Source organism: Thalia democratica, chromosome 5 (genome assembly GCF_965202585.1).
Source record: "Thalia democratica chromosome 5, ktThaDemo2.hap1.1, whole genome shotgun sequence".
NCBI lineage: Eukaryota > Metazoa > Chordata > Thaliacea > Salpida > Salpidae > Thalia > Thalia democratica.
The window spans coordinates 70,793,304-70,813,414 of NC_139169.1; the positions used below are offsets into that span (position 1 = coordinate 70,793,304).

At 27.8% G+C, this 20,111-nt stretch overlaps 1 protein-coding gene across 1 annotated transcript; it reads right to left on the reverse strand.

Annotated features, from left to right (window-relative positions):
- Positions 1 to 17,650: 17,650 nt before the first annotated feature.
- LOC145836829 (chymotrypsin-like elastase family member 2A) lies at positions 17,651 to 18,505 on the reverse strand. The gene has a single exon (XM_082944600.1). The coding sequence runs from the start codon at positions 18,503 to 18,505 to the stop codon at positions 17,651 to 17,653; it is 855 nt and encodes a 284-aa protein (XP_082800726.1).
- Positions 18,506 to 20,111: the final 1,606 nt, after the last annotated feature.

The window sequence follows — 20,111 nt, forward strand, 5'->3', positions numbered from 1 at the left end:
CATGCAATACCTTTGAAAAATTTTTTTATTTAATCTTCTAGTTCATCACAGAACCATATATCTTTATTCATAAAAATTGTGATAAGTTTTTATACTTACAAGTATGGCATGTTCAGACAAGATCAATTGGCTTGAATGCACTTACTTAATGCAAAAAAAATCATCAAGAGGCTTTAAAAACTTGCATATCAGCCTCTGAAATCTTTGAAACATAATTGTAAAGTGAAATAAGTAGAGAAAAATTCAAAAGAATTCTTATATTTCTACATTGTGTGAGTAAGTTTAAGAAAGCATTTGACCTAGTTTGGCATTCAACAGTCTTGAAAGTTTATGTTGATAATTTGTGTTATTTTTCTCATGCAAAACTTTTGAAAAAATCTTTATTTTATCTTCTAGTTCATCACATAATGCATACATCTTTATTCATAAAAATTATGACAAGTTTTATACTACAAGCATGACATGTTCAGACAAGATCAATTAGTTTGAATGCACTTACATGATGCATTAAAAAAACCATCAAGAGGCTTTAAAAACTTGCATATCAGTCTTTGAAATCTTTGAAACATCATTGTAAAGTGAACTGAGCAGAGAAAAATTCAAAAGAGTTTTTATGAAAAATCTTTTGAACCTCTGTAAAATTTTTAAACTCCTAGCTTTTTTCAAAGGTCTTTATAAGTTGTAACTTTGGATTTCTCCTACATCTTTAGATTAGGCAATGGATCACACTTTTTTGGATTCATATTAAAAGATGAGTACCTACTACAGCAGCTGTTGAGGTTAGTTTGTTTAATAGTTAATTAGATTGTTTAAATTTGTGCAAAACTTAGTATTTATTGCTAGGGTTACCAGTAATACTAGTTGAATATTCAGTAACAAAGTTAAGGTTTTTTGGATATTTACAATAAATCTTGATATTTTATCTTAAAGTTTTAGATTTTCTATTTATTAATTGTTGAGTCCTTTTGTTACTATTAATTTTTTTGAGTTCTCATGCTTGAATAACATTAAGCTTTAGATGTTAATTAAGTTTTGCACAAATTCATATTAGCTATTCATAGAGTTGTATCCTTGGTTTATAAACATATATTTGCTTTGTTGGGCTTCATTCTCCTAACATTACTAGGCTATCTTAAATTAAGAGAAAACTTAAATAAGACTCAAAAATAAATAAAATCACTTAAAAGTAGCAACATTTGTGCTAAGCTTTATATGCTTGTATAAAGAAGTTTTGTATTCATGAATGAAGCCCAAAGAGACAGCAAGCTAATCTGAGTGTAGAAGTTTATTTACAACAAAAAATTAAGTTGGTTAGTTCTGATTGTATTAATGTAGTTTATATATCTGTAAATTAATGATTTGTAATAAGAGTTACTTAAAGTGTGCATAAAAGATAAGTAGGAAGAGTAGTTATAAAACCAAATTGTTATTAGTTTCAAAACTGTTTCAATTGTTATAAAGTTTTAATTTTTTATTCATTTTTTTACAAAAGAAAACGGTTAAACCATATCAGGATTAGGTTTGCTAGTAAACAAAATGTTCCAAAATTTTAAGTTTACACTCATATATTTACAAAGCAATTCACAGCAAGCAAAATTTAAAAGTTGTTAGTGTATATTTGTATGAGGTTTATTCTCACCGTTTTTTTAAATTTTTCTCTTCTTCTATCACTAACTTCTTTCTGTTCTTTTATCTATCAACAATTTCTTTTGTTCATATGTTTGCACTAATAAGCATTTATCAACAACTTGCTGTATTGTTTTTATGTATATGAAAAATGTAAAGACTCAATTTTGGTAATAGTATAAATATACAGCCATAAAGATTTCAAATGATGCAAGTATTTGACAAGCTTTGAAATGAACTACAGGCTAATAAACATATGTTGTTGACACAAAGTAGTATGGTTTAACTGTTTTGGTTTGTAACAATGTATTAAAATGATAAGTTCAAAACATCAAACACCTTTAATTTGTATGCACACTTTAAGAAACACACAATAAGTTGTCTGAGATCAGTGATTAAACAAAGCAATTAAGTAAGCATTCAAAGTCTATTAGTGAATATATAAAGTAAATTAAAGTATACTAGTTGATAAGTAGTGATGGTAGTAACAGTGTATTTATTAGATTGCTAAATAATTATTTTACAATGAGACCAATTTAACTATCATAGATAAACTTTAGCTTGATAAGTTACATGACAAATAAAGTGATATTCTTTAGTAGGAACAGTATAAAAGTGAAGTTACCAAGAATATAAACAATTTTTTACAGTTTTAAAGTTTTATTTGACAAAAATATAGTTACTACTTGAATCAAAGTAATTTTAACTGTTTAGATGAATCTCAAATGGTTTTTTATTTTTGATTAATTTAAGTTTTATACTGTTTTTAAAAGGTTATCTAAATAAAATCAGTTTACATAAGCAAGTTAACTGACTATTGTTTAAATATATACATAGAATACAGTTCAATCATATAAATAGATTTGTCAATGTACACATTTAAAAGGTCTGTAGTTTCTTTCTTTTTTTATTTGCTTTATTTTCTGTAATTAAAAAGTACACCTATCTATGAGGTTGATGAACTGTTTTCCATGTATATGTAAAACATTAGGTACTTAACCAGGATGATGTAGTATCTGTATTCATTTATTTTTGGGTTTTAACCCTAACTTAAACATGTAATTTTAACAAAATAAAGGCATCTATAAGGTACGCATTCTAAGTATTACGCACTATTTTTTTAATAACACTTTCTCTGTTATAAGTAAAGATTTTCTTTGAGGCATAAGGTACGCACTAAATTTTTAATAACACATTATTTGCATTAATTAAATAGGTTTTCTAAAATAAGGTACGCACCCGCTTAAAGTACGCACTAAATTTTTAATAACACATTATTTGCATTGATTTAATAGGTTTTCTAAAATAAGGTACGCACCCGCTTAAAGTATGCACTAAATTTTTAGTAAAACATTATTTGCATTAGTTAAATAGGTTTTCTAAAATAGGGTACGCACTAAATTTTTCAGGCCCCCCACCCATATTTTCAAAAATGGGGATTCCCCCAAACCGAAAATGTGATGAGATTTTTTGATGGAGATTATTTAAATTTATTTTTTAAGGCATTTCGCCGGCTCCGCCGGCGAAAAATTTTTCATCTTTTCCTTTTCTCTTTTTCTTTACGGCCTTTTTTTTTGAAGGCCCTCTTTTTCTGTCAAATAGACCGTGAGTAGCGTAACTGTCAAACAAATATGCGTTGTATTTGTACGGTCTTTATCTGTTATCTTTTACTAACCTTGAGCTTATGTGATCTAACTTATTGATGTGAAACCATTAAAGGCCTGACGGTAATATCAGTTATAGTTTTTCAATTATTGACTGAGTGGTTTTATGTTTATGAGTTTGAAAAGTAAGTTTAGGGTAGCGGACAAGAATTAAAAAAAAACAAAGGGCTACGGCCGGTCGATGACACGGTGCTTCGCACCTGTCATCTCTCCGGCCTGCCCTTAGTTTTTTTTTTAATTCTTGTCCTTTAGGCCCGGTTACTCTGCTGGTCGGCTACCCTTTGAGTTATGACTTGGATGTACGAGTAAGTGTGCTAGTACTTCTAAGTCATAACTAAACTTTATTCTCACTAGAAGTTATAAGATACAACAGACTAGTTTCACTCTAATGTTGTATGAAAAATAACAGATATAAATTAGTCATGAGCCACTTGTTTTAAATACTTCTACAAAATATTTACGTCTTTAATTGTCCACATAAAGTTAGGTAAATTTACAAACCACTTGCATCAATTGTACAAACTTTTTTGTAAATTCTCGGTTGAATTAATCATTTTATCTTCTTGTTGAGATACTATTCTATTTTTAGTTTATTTCCTTACTGTTTCTAAGCTTATAGGATTAGTTCTTAAACATTTTGGTTTGTTTAATTATACTGAAGTTGCTGCAGTTATATTTCAGTTAAAGCAACTTAATTTGGGGTTTTCCAAACTAATTTCTAAATTTAACCCTTGGCACGAGTTAAAAAGTCCCTTTACTGTTGAATTACCCATTTACGTTTTCAATTTCTCACTGTTTTTTGCCCCCTATAAAGGGCGATATTGTCCGCTTTAGATAAACTCTGATCTTTACAACGTCCATTCCGTTTTCTTTTACTAGCTTTTCCAACGATTGGGGTTTCAGTTTAAGTTCATTAAAGTAACTGTAATTTTAACTTTTTATCTGCTACTAAAAATCCGAAAACGATTAAATGCACTAATTTGAAATTTTATTCTTTTGTAATAATGTTTTAGTCACCAATAATGATTTAAGCGCTTAAAATAGTTCCTAAAAAAGGATGAAGAGTTATTTACACCACTCCAACTCACTTCTACTACTTTGATCTGTTTTGCTATTGTTTTTTAAGCCCCGTCACTCTGTTTGTTGGCACCCTACGATTTGGATGTACGAGTGAATGTACTCGTACTTCTTAGCGCAACTAAACTTGATTTTAACAGGGCTGCCACTTTAAAAGTATTTTATGAGGGTTCTTGTTTAATTGTTCAGATAACCCGTTTAAAGTAGGTAAAAGCCTTAAATTGAAGATACATCCTATTGGTCGAAGTACTTACTTAAGTACTGCAATAAAGTTAGTCTTAAGATTAAACATGCTTTCTGACTGAAGTACTAACTAATTTGTTGTATAGCTTGCTCTTACTATAGAGACTATACAAACACAGTTGTGCTAACATTTATGATGCATTACAATGTTAATTTATCACAGTAAACATGCCTAAATAAAACTTATATTTAAAGTGTAATCAAGTAAGTTTAAATTTTATAGTTTAACTTGACTGGTATTCTCGATTCTACGACTAATTCTACTACGTAAAGCTTAAAGTATACTCAAATATGGTCATGTTACCGTAGTTTAACTACATTTCTTTTTCTTTCTTTTGCTTGTAAAATTTTACTGAAAGTCATTTTCATTAGACAAGTATTGGTTTAGAAGTGGACATTACCCAAAAGTTTTGTCCTTAAAGTAGAAAATATTAGCTTATATTGTTATTAAATTAAGCATACTTTAATGAAAGAATCTAGAATTATCTCCCATGTACGGTAATTTCAGTCAATTTTGACCATCATTCAATATAAAAGCATATATATTCTTAAACAATTGATCTATTTTAGAATATAGTTTACTTTCAAATGAAGTAAATTTTGAAAATATGTTTTAGCCTTCAATCGACCGGTAGCATGATTTATAAAGTTAAAACTTGAAGTAAAATCGCATATGTCTTATACTTTATGGCACCCCTTTTAGTTATGACTTGGATGTACGAGTAAAAGTGCTAGTACTTCTAAGTCATTACTTAACTTAGTTTTCACATAAATTAAGTTAGAACAGACTAATTTCAGTAAACATTTACGTACTAATTTGTATAAACAATCTTTAAAGTTATACACTTACATAATACTGTTTTTGTCCACAATTTTCCAAGTATTTTAGTATTTATTTATTTATTCATAATTATTACGTCATAACCCGGTAGTCTCATACAGTGTAAACTTAGTAATTTTTACTAATACTACAGTTATGTATTTGATTATAACTTATACAGTCGTGTTTTAAAACGCTCTACATTTTTAAGTTAACCAGAGCAATTTATATATTTTTTATTAATACCGACATCAATTATATACACATAATAAGTGTATTTAAGTTAAAGCAACTTAATTCGGGGCTTTCCAAACTAGTTTCTAAATTTTACCCTTGACACCAGTTAAAAAAATAAACTCCCTTTTACTGTTGAATTACTTATTTACCCTTTCGATTCCTCACTGTTTATTGACCCCTATAAAGGGCGATATTTCCGATTTAGGGAAACTCTGATCTAAACAACGTCCGTTCCGTTTTCTTTTACTAGCTTTTCCAACGATTAGGGTTTCTGTTTAACTTAATTAGAGTAATTGTGTTATTAGTTTTTAAACCTGCTACTAAAAAGCAAAAAAACAATTAAATGAACACATTTTAAATGTTATTCTTTTGTCAAAATTGTGATAATATTTTTACTGGTTTCAAAGTAATAAAGTTTTAGTAACAATAATGGTTTAAGCGCTTGAAAATAGGTCCTGAAAAAGGATGAAGAGTTACTTTATGCTACGCCAACTCACTTCTACTACTTTGATCTGTTTTGCTTTTGTTCTTTAAGCCCCGTCACTCTGTTTGTTGGCACCCTACGATTTGGATGTACGAGTGAATGTGCAACTCGTACTTCTAAGTGCAACTAAACTTGATTTTAACAGGGCTGCCACTTTACTAGGAAAAACCTGGAGTTTGAACATTTTATATGTGTTTAGTAGTAAAATTTGATTTGACTCAAAACATCTATCATATAAATTTAAATGTTTTGTCATCATGAAAACTTTTATTTATCAAAAAACATACTTAAACATTTACGATATTTTTCAATATTTTTGTACTACTGAACGCAGTTTCTTACCTTAAACTTAACTTTAAACTAAAAATAGTCCCAAAAATGTTTGCTTTTATAAACCTGGAAGAAATTCGGAAAACTTTAAAAAAACGAGTGGCGACCCTGTTTTAACACTAATATTTACATCATTGAATATAACAGACTAATTTCACTCTCACATTGTATTTAAGATAACAGATAAAGCCTGTACAAATTACTCATGAGAGTAAGTAGATTAATTACTGAGTTTTAAACGTCGTTACTCTAAAAAGAAAAAAAAAAAGATTTTGGGCAAAATATGCAATTATCATTAATTAATGTAGTACATTGCATTCTTAACAGTACAAATCATATACTTTTGTAAGAAGTATCTTTGCAATATTTTCGAAGAGTATTTATGTCACTCAGATAGAAACAAAGCTAAAGTTTTCCATGTACATTTCCCATTTACATAAGTAAATATTTACGTCTTAATTTGTATAAATAAATTTTGGCCATCATTGAAATTTAGACACTAACAAAATACAGTTTTGTCCACAATTTTCAAGCAATTTATTATTTTTACTTATTTATAATCGTTACGTCATAACCCTGTAGTCTTACACAGTTTAAACCTAGTAATTTTTAATAACACTACAGTTGTATATGCATGTTATGTTGATAATTAATACAGAGTAGTTAATAGCACTAAGTAGATGTAAATAACAAGTACATTGGATAAGGCGTATCTCAATTAAACTAATACATATAAATATATATATGCAATTAGTTCTTGAATATTTTATTGTTGCGTATAAATTAATTAAATTAACTCTTAATACATAGTCATTAACTATCATTTTGTTGCGCTGGTTTATAAGATTATTTTTAGTTTTATGTCCTAAATAATATATGTATTTTCTATAAATTTTAAAGATTAAACTGTTTCTTTCGAGTAATAATTACAGTTCAAATATACATCCCACTTAGAGGCTTTATGAGTTATTGTTTAATGTTATTATTCAGCTGTAATATATGTTGTGCCATTTAAGTCAAGTTTTTGGTCTACAAGGTTGTGTATATCATACATAATTTTTGCTAATGTCTTATCTAATCACAAAATTGCTGCTAAATAACTTTAAAAGTTAAGTTAGATCTTCTTAGTTTGTATGTTTTAAAGCGCATCAATTTGGTATAAATATTTTTTGCTCGGCCGTAATACTGTTCTGTTCATATTTAAAATAACAAAGGCATTTTACCTATTATATGATTCTTCCAACTTTATGTCTTAAACAATAAACGGTCTGTAATAGATAAAATCGTTATGTATGACCTTATTTTACACTAGTATAATGACTCTAAACCAAGTACTTAGAAAACTATGCCAATCAAGCAACCATTTTAATTTCGAGGTCGTAATTTTTAGCTTGTTAAGTTGTTTTTAGTGCCATTTAGTTCTATAAGATTGTATAAACTATGGTCTTTCTGCCTGTCAACTAGTTTGGAAATTTTCTTAGTTTTACATATTTTAATACTCGTCTACTTGGTTTAAACTCTTCTGAGTATATATATTTTTTACTGTTCTTTTTTTTTTTTGAAATCTATATACGGCTTCTCATGAATTTATTCTAAAGTTTGTTTATAAGTCTACTTCGTTATTAAACTTTAAACTTATTCTTTCTTTATTTGATTCTACTTCGATAAATTTTGGTTTAAAAGTGAGTTTTATAGTATAAAGTTTGTTTTACTCATGGTTTAGATATATTTTTAATTAACACTTCATTGTTTTGTTGATGTTACTGTAAAATAACTTTACAATTTAAATACAAAGTTTATTTAAAAACTTTTCCACGGGTTCTCTTTAGTTAATAATATTTGTAAATAGTTTTAGTTCTCTTAAGTGCAAGTAATTAAGCATTTTCTCTTAAGCGCAAACAATTTTCAATCAAGTTCAAATTTCTCATGATAAACGTCTTAGTTTGTCCACATAAAATTGTATGCATTATTAAAGTAACGAAATATCTTTTTTTATTTATTTAGTTTAGGTGTTTTAGTTGAAATTTGTTTAGTCTTATTGCACACTATTATTACGTCATTATATAGTCTCATTGAGTATGGTATTTTTCTCTAAATTTTAATAACATATGCTTTAAAGTGTCAAGATGTATTGATGAAGAGCTTATTTTAATATTTTATCATTCACGTTCTAGATTTTTCTTAGTTATTGCATTGTTATTCGTATGTTAATTATTACACTTGTTTTTGTTTATTATTAATGATCTGTAGAACTACTTGGTTGGTTTGATTTTGGATGCAATTAAACGTTAGATTATTAGAAATCTATGCATGTGTTTATATTTAATTTAAGTGAAGCAGTTGTTTACGGATTTAATACTGTTTTCCTTTAATTTCACTTCATAACTACAAATAATCCTGCTTTGAACTACCTTATCTACTTAAACTATTTACTCTACATCTAATTTTACTAAAAAAGTCTCTTTATTACCAATATAAAATTCAATTGAATCTTTTAATAAAGTTTTTAAATGTCTTTATCATACTTGTTTAAACGAATTGCTTACCTTACAAAGTATTCACTAAAGATTTTAGTTTTAAACGGACCAACTTTTAGTCTTTTTTTGTACCAGTCTATTATATTGAATACTCTTTTAAGTTTTATTTTAATAATTTCTGAGCTTTTTAGGTTTTCAATCTCGTTAAATATTGAAATCGTATTTGTGACAGTAAGTTATTTGTTGTTCTGTTTAAAGATTTTTGTTCTTAATTTAATTTCTAATACAACTAATTACTGCCATCATTTAATGAGCAAATGTTAAAAGTACAAAAGTAACATACAAAGTTTCATATTTATACTGTGGTTTTTAGTATTATAAGATGGATATTTGCTACAAATTATGTATATTTGTATTAAATAATCCATATATTATACTCTAAATCAAGTTCAACAAATTTATGAAACTAATTCAGAGTTACATTCTTGTTTTATGTTGTTGCCATGGTTTTCTTGAACTAATCTCGTTTGTTCGTTGTATCGTCACCTGTTAAAATTCCATGTCTAAAACATTGTTAATTTGTCATTATTAAAAACACTTTGAATTAGTTTTTTGTCTAAAATAAAACAAAGCAACTTCAAAGATACCATTTAAGGACTTTTATAGCTTTTTTACTTTGTTTTTACTTTTCTAAAGCTAAGTCGTATTACTGTCATCAGCTGAAATTGCTTTACTTTTTGCTTTATTTGAACCTTATTATTTAAGAAAAGTTGTACTTATTATTACAAATCGTAGAATATTGTGAATAAATGTGAAGATTTTAAAGCCATTCAGCTTCTATAACTGTAGTTGTACTACACCTGATGAGCGTGTAACTCAACAGTTTGTATTTTTATTGATTTTATTTACCTACTCATAATCATACAAATTTTCTTGGTTTATACAAGGTTAAGAGTCATTTTTGAGTATTAAACTATAATTTCATATATTTAAGTAAACTATAACTTTAGCTGTTAGAAAGCGTTTCAAAATCATGAATCACCGTTAAAAAATATTTACAAATCAATAGATTGACTTAAGATAGTAGTTTATAAGTGATTACAATATTCTTTAAGAGTTTATTTAAGAGACTGACCCTATATTCAATTTATTTCAATTCTTATTTTAAATCAGTTGATATTGATTCAGTCTAAAAGTAAGTAGTAAGGGTTAATTCATGTTTGTTTTCTATGTTAAAACTTTTATGGTTTGTAGTCTAAAGTTTAAATAAGATATCATTGTTGTAATGTTCGTAAATTATTAAACTGTCCATGTTATTAGTTATTTTAATTCAAATTTTTTTTTTTAATTTTACCCAAAGTCTTTTACATGTTTTTAATTGTTGAAATGACGTAACAATCAAGATATCTGACTTGAAATTTTCTTATTTTCATTTGTAATGTTAAAACATTATCAACTTTTTTATATTTCCAATAAACTATTTTGATTCTATCTTTAAAATGAGTAAACAGGTTAGTTTACACGACAATCAAAAATCTGCTTAAACTTTAAATTAAATTCGAATAAATATTTTCTCACCTTTTTAGAGTTACGTGAACGTACTTTTGATAGTTTTGTTTTCTGGGTTGCTTTAATGTGTTGCCATATGATGTTAATTTTGTTTCACGCAATAAGTTTGTTGGATATCTGTTTTTTTACATACATGAACGACATATTTTTTTCTTAAAACAATCATTTTAAATGTGCAGTTACTTTTGTTCTTACCTTTGTTTTATTTTTATTTGCATTCATTATTATTTTTATATCTTTCTCAGGTTTTATTGTATGTTTTTAAAAACTTTGTTTCTTGTGTTAACAATATATCAATTGTTGTCGGAGATACGTTGTAAATTAAGTTTTGTTTTTATTTGTACATCTTAAAGCCATTTTTTTTTTTTTTTTTTGTACCAGTCCATGATTTTAGATACTCTAAAGTTTGAATTTAAATTCTGAAACTAATTAATATTCTGAAATTTTGAGGTTTTCAATCTCATTAAATATTGAGGTCATACCTGTGATAATTCAGTGATTAGTTTGTTGTGCTTTCTAAAGATTTTTTGGTGTTAAATTGTTTTCTAAGTTTTTAATATATTTAATTTCTACCATCATATAATGAGCAGATGTTAAAAGTACAAAAGTAACATACAAAGTTTCATATTTATACTGTGGTTTCTAGTATTATAAGCTGGATATTTATTACAAATTATGAATATTTGTATTAATTAATCCATATATTATACTCTAAATCAAGTTCAACAATTTTATGGAACTGACTCAGAATAACAATGTTGTTTTATGTCGTTGCTATGGTTTTCTTGAACTAATCTTGTTTGTTCGTTGTATCGTCGCCTGTTAAAATTCCCTGTCTAAAACATTTTTTTTGTGTTATTTAGTTGTTGCATTGGTTTTTTTCCTAAAGTATACCAAGTTTAAATACACTGTTAAAGAGAGTTTGTAACCGTTTAGATTTCAGTTTACTTTGTGTTTGCTAAAAAGTTTAATTGAACCACTGACATCAGCTGAGTAACTTTTTAAAGTAAGTATAAACGTTGTAATTGTTCAAACTGTTACTTTTTAATCTTTCAAAAATACGTAGAATATCTCATTTGATTGAGGCTAATACTCAATACGCTCGATATACTTTTTACAATGTGTTGTGAATATTAGTAAATAATTGTGAATATTAGCCAATGGACCATAACTTTTTATTTTTTTTATTTACAATAAAAGTTTCTTTAAACTAATTTTTATAAACTTGCCTTAGCTTTATTTTCAGTGCTTCGAAAATAATTATTTTATCATTAAAATTAAACTTAGATCTTAATTTGAATTCATTGTATATACCACTTTTTTGTGCAATTTTTTTAATAAATCCAAAAAAGAGAATTTCTTGTAAACCGTGTCCAGTATACAAAATTAAGAAAACATAGATACTATCAATAGTATCTAGCTAGTATTAATACTAAAAAAATACAAGTTTTCCAACATTTGTAGATATAGTTGACATATGTATAGCCTGAAAACTGTGCTACAAACTATAAAAATACGACAGTTAATAAAAACCTCATTTAGACTGTTAAGTACTGTTAAGTAAGGTTGCCATATTAAAAAAAAATCTTTTTGTATGTACTTTGAGTACGTTTGCTTTTAGATGAGTTAAAAGTTTATACTTAAAAGAATACTTAAAAGTTTTGACTTGTTGCCTATGTAAAGCTTTATATAAAAATAATAGTCGAGCTTTAGTCTCGACTATTATTTTAATTATTTTAATAGTCTATTTATTCTTGTTAAAAGTTACTTTCTTTTTTGTTGAAACTTTTTTTGTTTGAACCTTTAGCAAAATTGTACTTATTTCCGATAGGAAGAGCTAGTTCTTACGAATTTTAGGACTTCGTGAAACAATGTGAACAGTCTAAAAGCCATTCAGTTTTCTATAACTGCAATTGTACTACACCTGATGAGTTTGTAATTCAACAGTTTCTGTTTATATAATATACTCCTATTAGTTTTTATAAGGTTAAGAGTCACTTATAAGTTTTAAATGATAGTTTTTATGAGTAACTAACAAGTAAATGTTTTTACATTTAAGCAAACTATAAATATAGCTGTTAAAAATAGTTTTTAAATTATGAATTATAGTTCAAAATATTTTTACATCAACAGCTGACTTAAAATAGCAGTTTTTAAATGATTACAATATACTTTAAGAGGCTTACCCTGTTTTCCATTTGATTTAATTCTTATTTTAAATCAGTATTTAGTTTATATTTGTTTAAAGTTTAAATTTTCAATATTATAAGTGTTCACACCGGCACGATTTTTGATAGAGATTAACTGTTTTTTGAATTTATATTCTGTAAGCTATTATAAAAATAAGCTTATAAACAATAAAACAACTTTGTTATTATGTTAAATATCATGTAAAGGTTAAAACATTGTAAATAAATATTGTAGTTTAACAAATTTTATCAAATTCAACTCGTGATCTCGGATTATATTCAGTATATTGATTTGCTTTTTTTCTTTTAGGCATATGTATCAACTTAGCTTGATGTACTCCGGGCTACTTGGGTCTATAGCTTTATTTGAAACCACCTCTGTAACAGGTTCGGCAGTTTCGGCAGGAGCAAGACTCGCAACAGCTTCGGGGCTATCTTTAGTTGCTACCTCGATCTAAAACCGCGTGCGAGAGGGTTTAAGAGCTAATAGCCTCTTCATTTTACTTATAAGATAAATTTAAGTATAGACTAAGAAGTAGCTATATGATTTAGTATACAATAAAATAAAAGAAATATTAAGAAATGTTTACTACTTTAGAAGGCTTCTTGCAGTTCGCGATTCTAGTTGTGCTGTAACAAATGGTTGCTAGTACAGTTTACTGGTTCAGAACCTAAGGACTTATACTTCCTCGTTGACACCGGATGAAGAGCGCGCGAGGTAAAAAGATACAATATTGAAATAAAGTAAAGAAATATAGATGTAATAAGTTTAAGCCACCGAATGTGGGGGTTATACGTAGAGTTCAATGTTCAAATCGACCCAATCTGGAATTTGTTTCTGGAGGACAGCTTGTCTGCTACAGTATGCGTAAACTTATGAGAATGGCACGCTAACAACTCAAATCGCCCTGTCGACGTTGCTAAAGTAGGTATACAAAATGTGTATAGAACATTATATAAAAACTACGAAGTTATGAAGTAAAATACAAAGTAAATGTTTTAAACAAACAAGTACTTGAATAAGAAGGTTTTGCCGGAGATCATCTAGATTTTTCAAAATGGCAGCTTACGCTCAAAGCGTCAAGAGAGGTTTTGCTGGGGATCAGCTAGATTTTCCAAGATGCCAAATGATGTGAAGTTGCTTTCTTCTTGACATGAAGTAGGTGAGACTTGCTATCTCATTCATTCGGCTGCTTATGTACACCTCGATTGCATAACAGTTCCGCATGATCAAGGCATGGTACTAACTATAACATGCTGGTTGAAGCAGGTTGAATGAACATGCTGGTTGAATAAGATTTTCAGGTCGATGTCCAACATCGACTTAATTAAAATTATTATTTTTGTTTTTTAATGAGTAAGTTTTTGAAAGCAAACAAGTAGTATCCTACCTTTCAAAAATTCGTTCTATTCTATCTATAGAATTTAAAATTTAAAGTTAATTTCGATATTAATAGAAGAGTATTATTTATGGTTAAAAAATTCAGAAAATAAACTTATAATTATAAATATAATGTTTAATAAAAACCTTAAGTTAAACGAAATATGAGATGCCCCATAATCAAGTATCACGAAGTATACTTGAAATTTAATTTAAATTACAAACGAGATTCATTAATATCGCTCGTTTAAGCACATTTTTTTTATAAATATAAACTAATCATTACAAATACAAAGTTTAATTTAGACCTCAAGTTAAACATATTATGAGAAGCTCAACAATCAAACATCACAAAATATGTTTAAAATTTGAATTAAATTACAAACGAGATTCATTAAATTGCTTTAAGAAAATGCTTCATAATTCTTCATAATTCTCAATCATAATTTATACAATTTATGTTGATGCTTACTATTGTTTGTAGTACACCATGGAAGCACACTTAATGTTATTAATTATAAGTTTTTCAGAACTCAATATTCACTTGCACATGTTTATACAATATTAACTTAATGAAATATTATTTAAAATATTTGTATATACATAATATTAGTGACTTACTTTAAATTATAAGCAGTAATTCTTGAGTCACATAGCACTATTTTTCATTGGGCTTTTATCTAGAGGATGTTTACAAATGAAAAAAACATTTGGTACAGTTTAGCACAAAGTAATTTTTTTTAATGAAACTTCAGCAAAAAACAGGGTCAAGTTTTACCAATTTTCATTTTCAGCTTGTTAAGTTAGTAAAGCTTTGTTAAAATATTTTTAGTAATAGATAAAAGTTCAGTTCGAATCATAATAAAAAAAAACAACTAACAAGTAATAATTTCAGTTGTATTACAAATGCTTGTAGACCAAAGAGGTTTTAGACCTAAATTTTCTTTTTTTTTGCGATCGTTTTGAGATCGTTTTTGCGATTATATTTTTTCGAAAATAAGTGGTACTCAGTACATTTAGTTTAAAGCTTCTGTTAAAATTTCGTTATAATTTAAGTTACACATGTAGAACCTTTTCGTTTTAATACTTAGCATTAATTCCTTACACTATTATTTGTTTCTGCAAAAAAGTACAATTTTTAAACTAAGCAAATTTTATTGTTGCTTATGATTTAACACTTAGTTACTAGTTTGCTCATTTTTGTAATATACGACAATTAAACAGATTTGTTTTTTATTTTTAGGATTAACAAAAACGATTTGAAAATTCACTTAACATCACTTTTTGAAAACCATCCAGATATTTTGTATACATGTAACGAAATTTTACCTCCAGATTGCTATATTGAGGTTAGTGAAAATTATAGATATATTAGAGTAAAACGTTAAACAAAAATTATTATACAGTTCAAACTTAACTTACCTTATAGAGAAAGTTTTTTTGTACTATGAGCTGATTAAAATAAATTAATACAACTTTGTCAAACTATGTTTTTAAAATTAGTAACTATTAAAGTGTATCATGAGATTACATATTGTACTTGAAATATTTTAATGCTTTTACTGAAACTGTTTTATGTTAGCATTGTTTATATATTTTGTACTCTTACATTATAACATAATTTTAATTAACAGTATAAGAGAAGAAGAAGAAAACTGCACTTTTTAACAAAGTCGTCAGAAAATTTCAGTTTCCTTTTTATTTTGCTTGTGATTTCAACTTTTAGTCATATAACTTTTTTTTATAGTAGTAACACTTATGTGTTTAACTTATTAGTTATTTTTTACACTATAAATATTTTAAGTGCTAATTTTTGTACAAAATTTGCATAGTTTTGTACGTTTGTAGTAAACTTCATAAGTTTTACTAAAATATTAGGTACAACAACTATAAATTTTTTTGAGCATTTTTTAAACATAAGATTACATTGTTTATGAATTAGAATTTTATTTAATAGTACACTTTGTATTTTTAAATGAAATGATTGTTCTACATTTCATTAGTTATGCATTTTAATTAAGAAATGGCTTTATTTGATTGTTTTTTAACTCACAAAATGTATTAAGCAACATTTTTACACATATAAATACTAGTAAAACAAACGGCTGCGTCACCTTGACATAATAATGAAGTACTAGTTTCTTTTATAGAATAACATATAGTTTTTCTTGAAACATTACTTTTGTTGGCGTCTGTTTGCCGGTTTGTTTTAAAATATTAGGGGGCAAACAGCGATACTACTTCACGCTGTGATTAAACCGTATTTATACGTTATTAGAATACTTCTATTTGCTTCTATTGAATATGTTAGCTTTTGTATAACTTTGTTTGTTGTTGTTAAGTAACTTTTTTTCATACTGCCCATACATCGTTAATTAACTACTTCCGAAAGTAAAAATTTTTCTATTTATGTATAACCGCATATATGAGAGTTAATTTAAAATACAAGTTAAAAAAAAAGCAACAATATAAAATAATACCTACTGTGCTAACTGTAGTAAATAACTAATTAAATTGAGCAACCGCATTAAGTTACTTAAGAATTTCAAGTTTATCAAAGTGTTGTCTGCAACATAACGGTGTCCACAACTAACACATAAAAGTTGTCCTCTACACTAGAAATCTATAACTATCACATCATAGTAGATCGCAGAATCTATGAATAGGCTTCTAGTTTATTTAGTGCTTGGCATACCAATTGTTGTACTACAAAACCCACTATATTTCTAAAATAATTAAAGACTTTCGTAAAAGATATGGATATTGAAGTAAAAAGGTAATTTTTAGACTGCATTTCCAATTGTATTTGAACTTCTGTATAAAAACTACTAAGTTTTGTTATAAAAAAAAAGTTAGAAGTTTGTAAGTTTGTAAGTTAAGAAAAAAAAATATTAAAATTAAACATATTTAATATAACGAAAAGTTTATAGACAATGTTTAAAAGTAACAAATAAAGCTTGCTTAATTTACCTTCACTACTTATAACGACCTGATAACTAATTGTAACAAAGAAAGTTCAAATAAAGTTTTAATAAAAAGGTTTAATTCTTGCTTTTATAACTAACCTAAGGAATGTTAACGACTTGAAAGAGATGCTTGATCTCAGTTGTCCATAACATTGTAAAGTCTCAAACTATCACTTAAAAGTTGTCTGCAACATTAAGTATCTACAACTACCACATTACAGTAGATCGCAACAATACAACTATCACATAGCTTAAAGATCGTAGTAGTACAACTTTTACATCATAGGAGATCGCAATGAGACAATTACGACATCAGTAGATTGCAATGATACAATTACTTTACACAGTAGAAATGACTAGCACTTCTTTGAGTATTTTTACTTTTATATATGTGTCTGCTAAATACAGTCGATCTTAGCCATTATTAAGGCACCTTTGGAAAACCAAGACTCTTAGTAATTCTTTTTAGCGATTTTATATTAAAACTCTAAAAAATAACAATGTTATTTCTTAAAGTTTTCGTCTAATAATCTGAATCAACACTTAAATAATGTACTTACAATCTCAAAATAAAATTTGAAGTAAATTTAGTAGCTCCAGTGGCCCTTCATCTCCCATTCGTTTGCGCCGCAAGAAACAACGCCGTGCACAACATCGTACCGATTATCCGCTGGAAGTCGCTTCTCGCAAGCCACCGGGCCTCCCGAGTCGCCCGAAGTGTTGCCACTGCACTCACCCGGATTTTCAACTTCAATACTGCAGTGAGCGAACATGTTATCAAATGTCCTTTGAACAGTCAAACGATCTTTAACTTGTAAAATGTCTGGAGTCTCCCCTCTTTCGTTTATATCACCCCAGCCGGAAATTTTGCAAGACCACCCGACCTGCGGCTCGTTTCTGAAAATCAGTATGGCGGGCCGTATATTTTCTATAGGTTCATCGTAAAGTTTATTTCTGAGAAGCACCAAGCCGATATCGTACCTGTTAGCACTTAACTTTACAGGCTCCGAGTGGTGGTTTTCGTGCAAGTAAAAATTTTCCGAGACGACAGTTCTGCGGGTGGGATCCTGTTGATTCACTTCATTGTATATGGTGCCTGCAGTAACTGCAATTCTCAGTATTTCAACTTTGTAGCTGGCTGAGTCTCTATTGAAACAGTGCGCCGCTGTCATAACCCACCGACTGTTCAGCAGAGATCCACCGCAGAAATGTCGAAACTTGTTAGCATCTAAACGATTAGGCGAGCGAATGACGTCTTCTTGATAATAATAATATTCAGGGTCATCATTTAGGTTGAGTGTTTCTGCGTATTCGAGAAACTTCAAGGACACTTGGTAAGGAACTTCTCCCACATTTGCGTTGCGCCCGTTCTTTACTTGCCCGTTTACAAGGCACGAGCAAGTTAATAAAAACAAAAAACTCAATCTGATCTTCCAATCCATAAGTAATGAGTGCCAGGTAAATTTTATCAAATCAAACAAAAATGTTTTTTTATGTTTTAAAATATCTTGTGCTACGTGATAATTGGTTTATTTAGATTAGAGCTACAAAAAGTTATAAAAATTGTAGTCAATGTTGATTTTTAAGTAAACGATAAAAGAGAAATCTAAAGCTTATACTTTTTAGTCCTTTGGTAAGTAGACTCTACTAGCTTTTACATTTTAAACTGGCATAAACTCACACGTCATTTCACCATTTCGATCATGACATCTGTATAGTGACATTTCATTGTTTTTAACTTAGCGTCTAACAAAAATTTTGAATAAATTTTGTTTTATTATTTAAATATACAATGATGTTGCCTGAGCTAAAATCAATCAGCTGTTTTACAGTGAAATTTCAATTTTTATAGATCATTATAAAATTAAACATAAAGCTTTTATAAGTTTATCAAATAAGTTCATCAAAATGTACTAAAAAAAAAAAAATCTTATACTAAAGATTAAGTCGAAATATCAGTTAAGTATTTTATAAGTCTTTTATGCTTATATTGTTTTCTGAGCTACTTGGGTTTTATGTGAAAACGCCTCTGTAACAGGTTCGGCAGTCTCGTCAGGAGCCAGATTTGTTTTAGCTTCGGAACAATCTTGATTTTTAGTTGATCCCTCGGTTTGCGACTGACTGCGAGATGGTTTAAGAGTTAAAACCATTTTCATTTTGTTTGAAAATTAAAATAAAACATGTACTAACAAGTTAGTTTTAAAACGTTTTTTATTTCCAGTGTCCAAGATAATGAGAACTTGTTTGTTCAGATAGTAAATAATAATAAATAAGTATAACAAAATTATTGAAAAAAATACAATATTGCTTCTACTGTCTTGAAAATGAACAAATAACACGCTTTCGATTCACAAGTACTTTCATTAAAACATTATCAAGCGATAAACGGCTGAAATTATAAAAACACAACTATTAGTAACTAATTTATAAAGTAAACAAAATTTAAATAAAAGTTCATAGTTAAACTTTTAAGCTATATAAATTTATAAACATTTCATATTATCAAACAATTAATTATCATATAAAATTTTAAAAACTAGGATTCTACTAACTAGCTTTTAAGTCTTCCAAGTAGCTCTTAGAATCTTTACAATATTCATTAGGTCTAAATTGGCAGTATTTTCTACTTACAGGATCTAAAAGTAAATTTAACATAGCAGTTATTTTGCAAAGGTAGGAATTTCCATCTGCCTGGACTATTCTGACAGGAATATCATTGATAGCACATGCTTTCAGCTGCTCTCGTGACAGCTTATGTGTTTTCCAGAGCGGATACATATAGCCGCAGTTCATGTTTGAAAAAAACTTTGCTTTACTGCCTGTGGCTTTTCTAAAAATACCAAGTTTTGTTCTTGTTATTACTGTGGTTTTATATAGCATATTTTCATCAATGATGTTGTTTTCACACAGACTCATTACAATTTCGTTCTTTTTTTTATTCTTATTTATTATTTCCCTAACCTTTGGTTTATTTTGTGTAGTTCTGTTCTAGACCACCAGTTATCATCTTTATGTAATCATCGTAATCAGTTATAATAGTTTTACCTT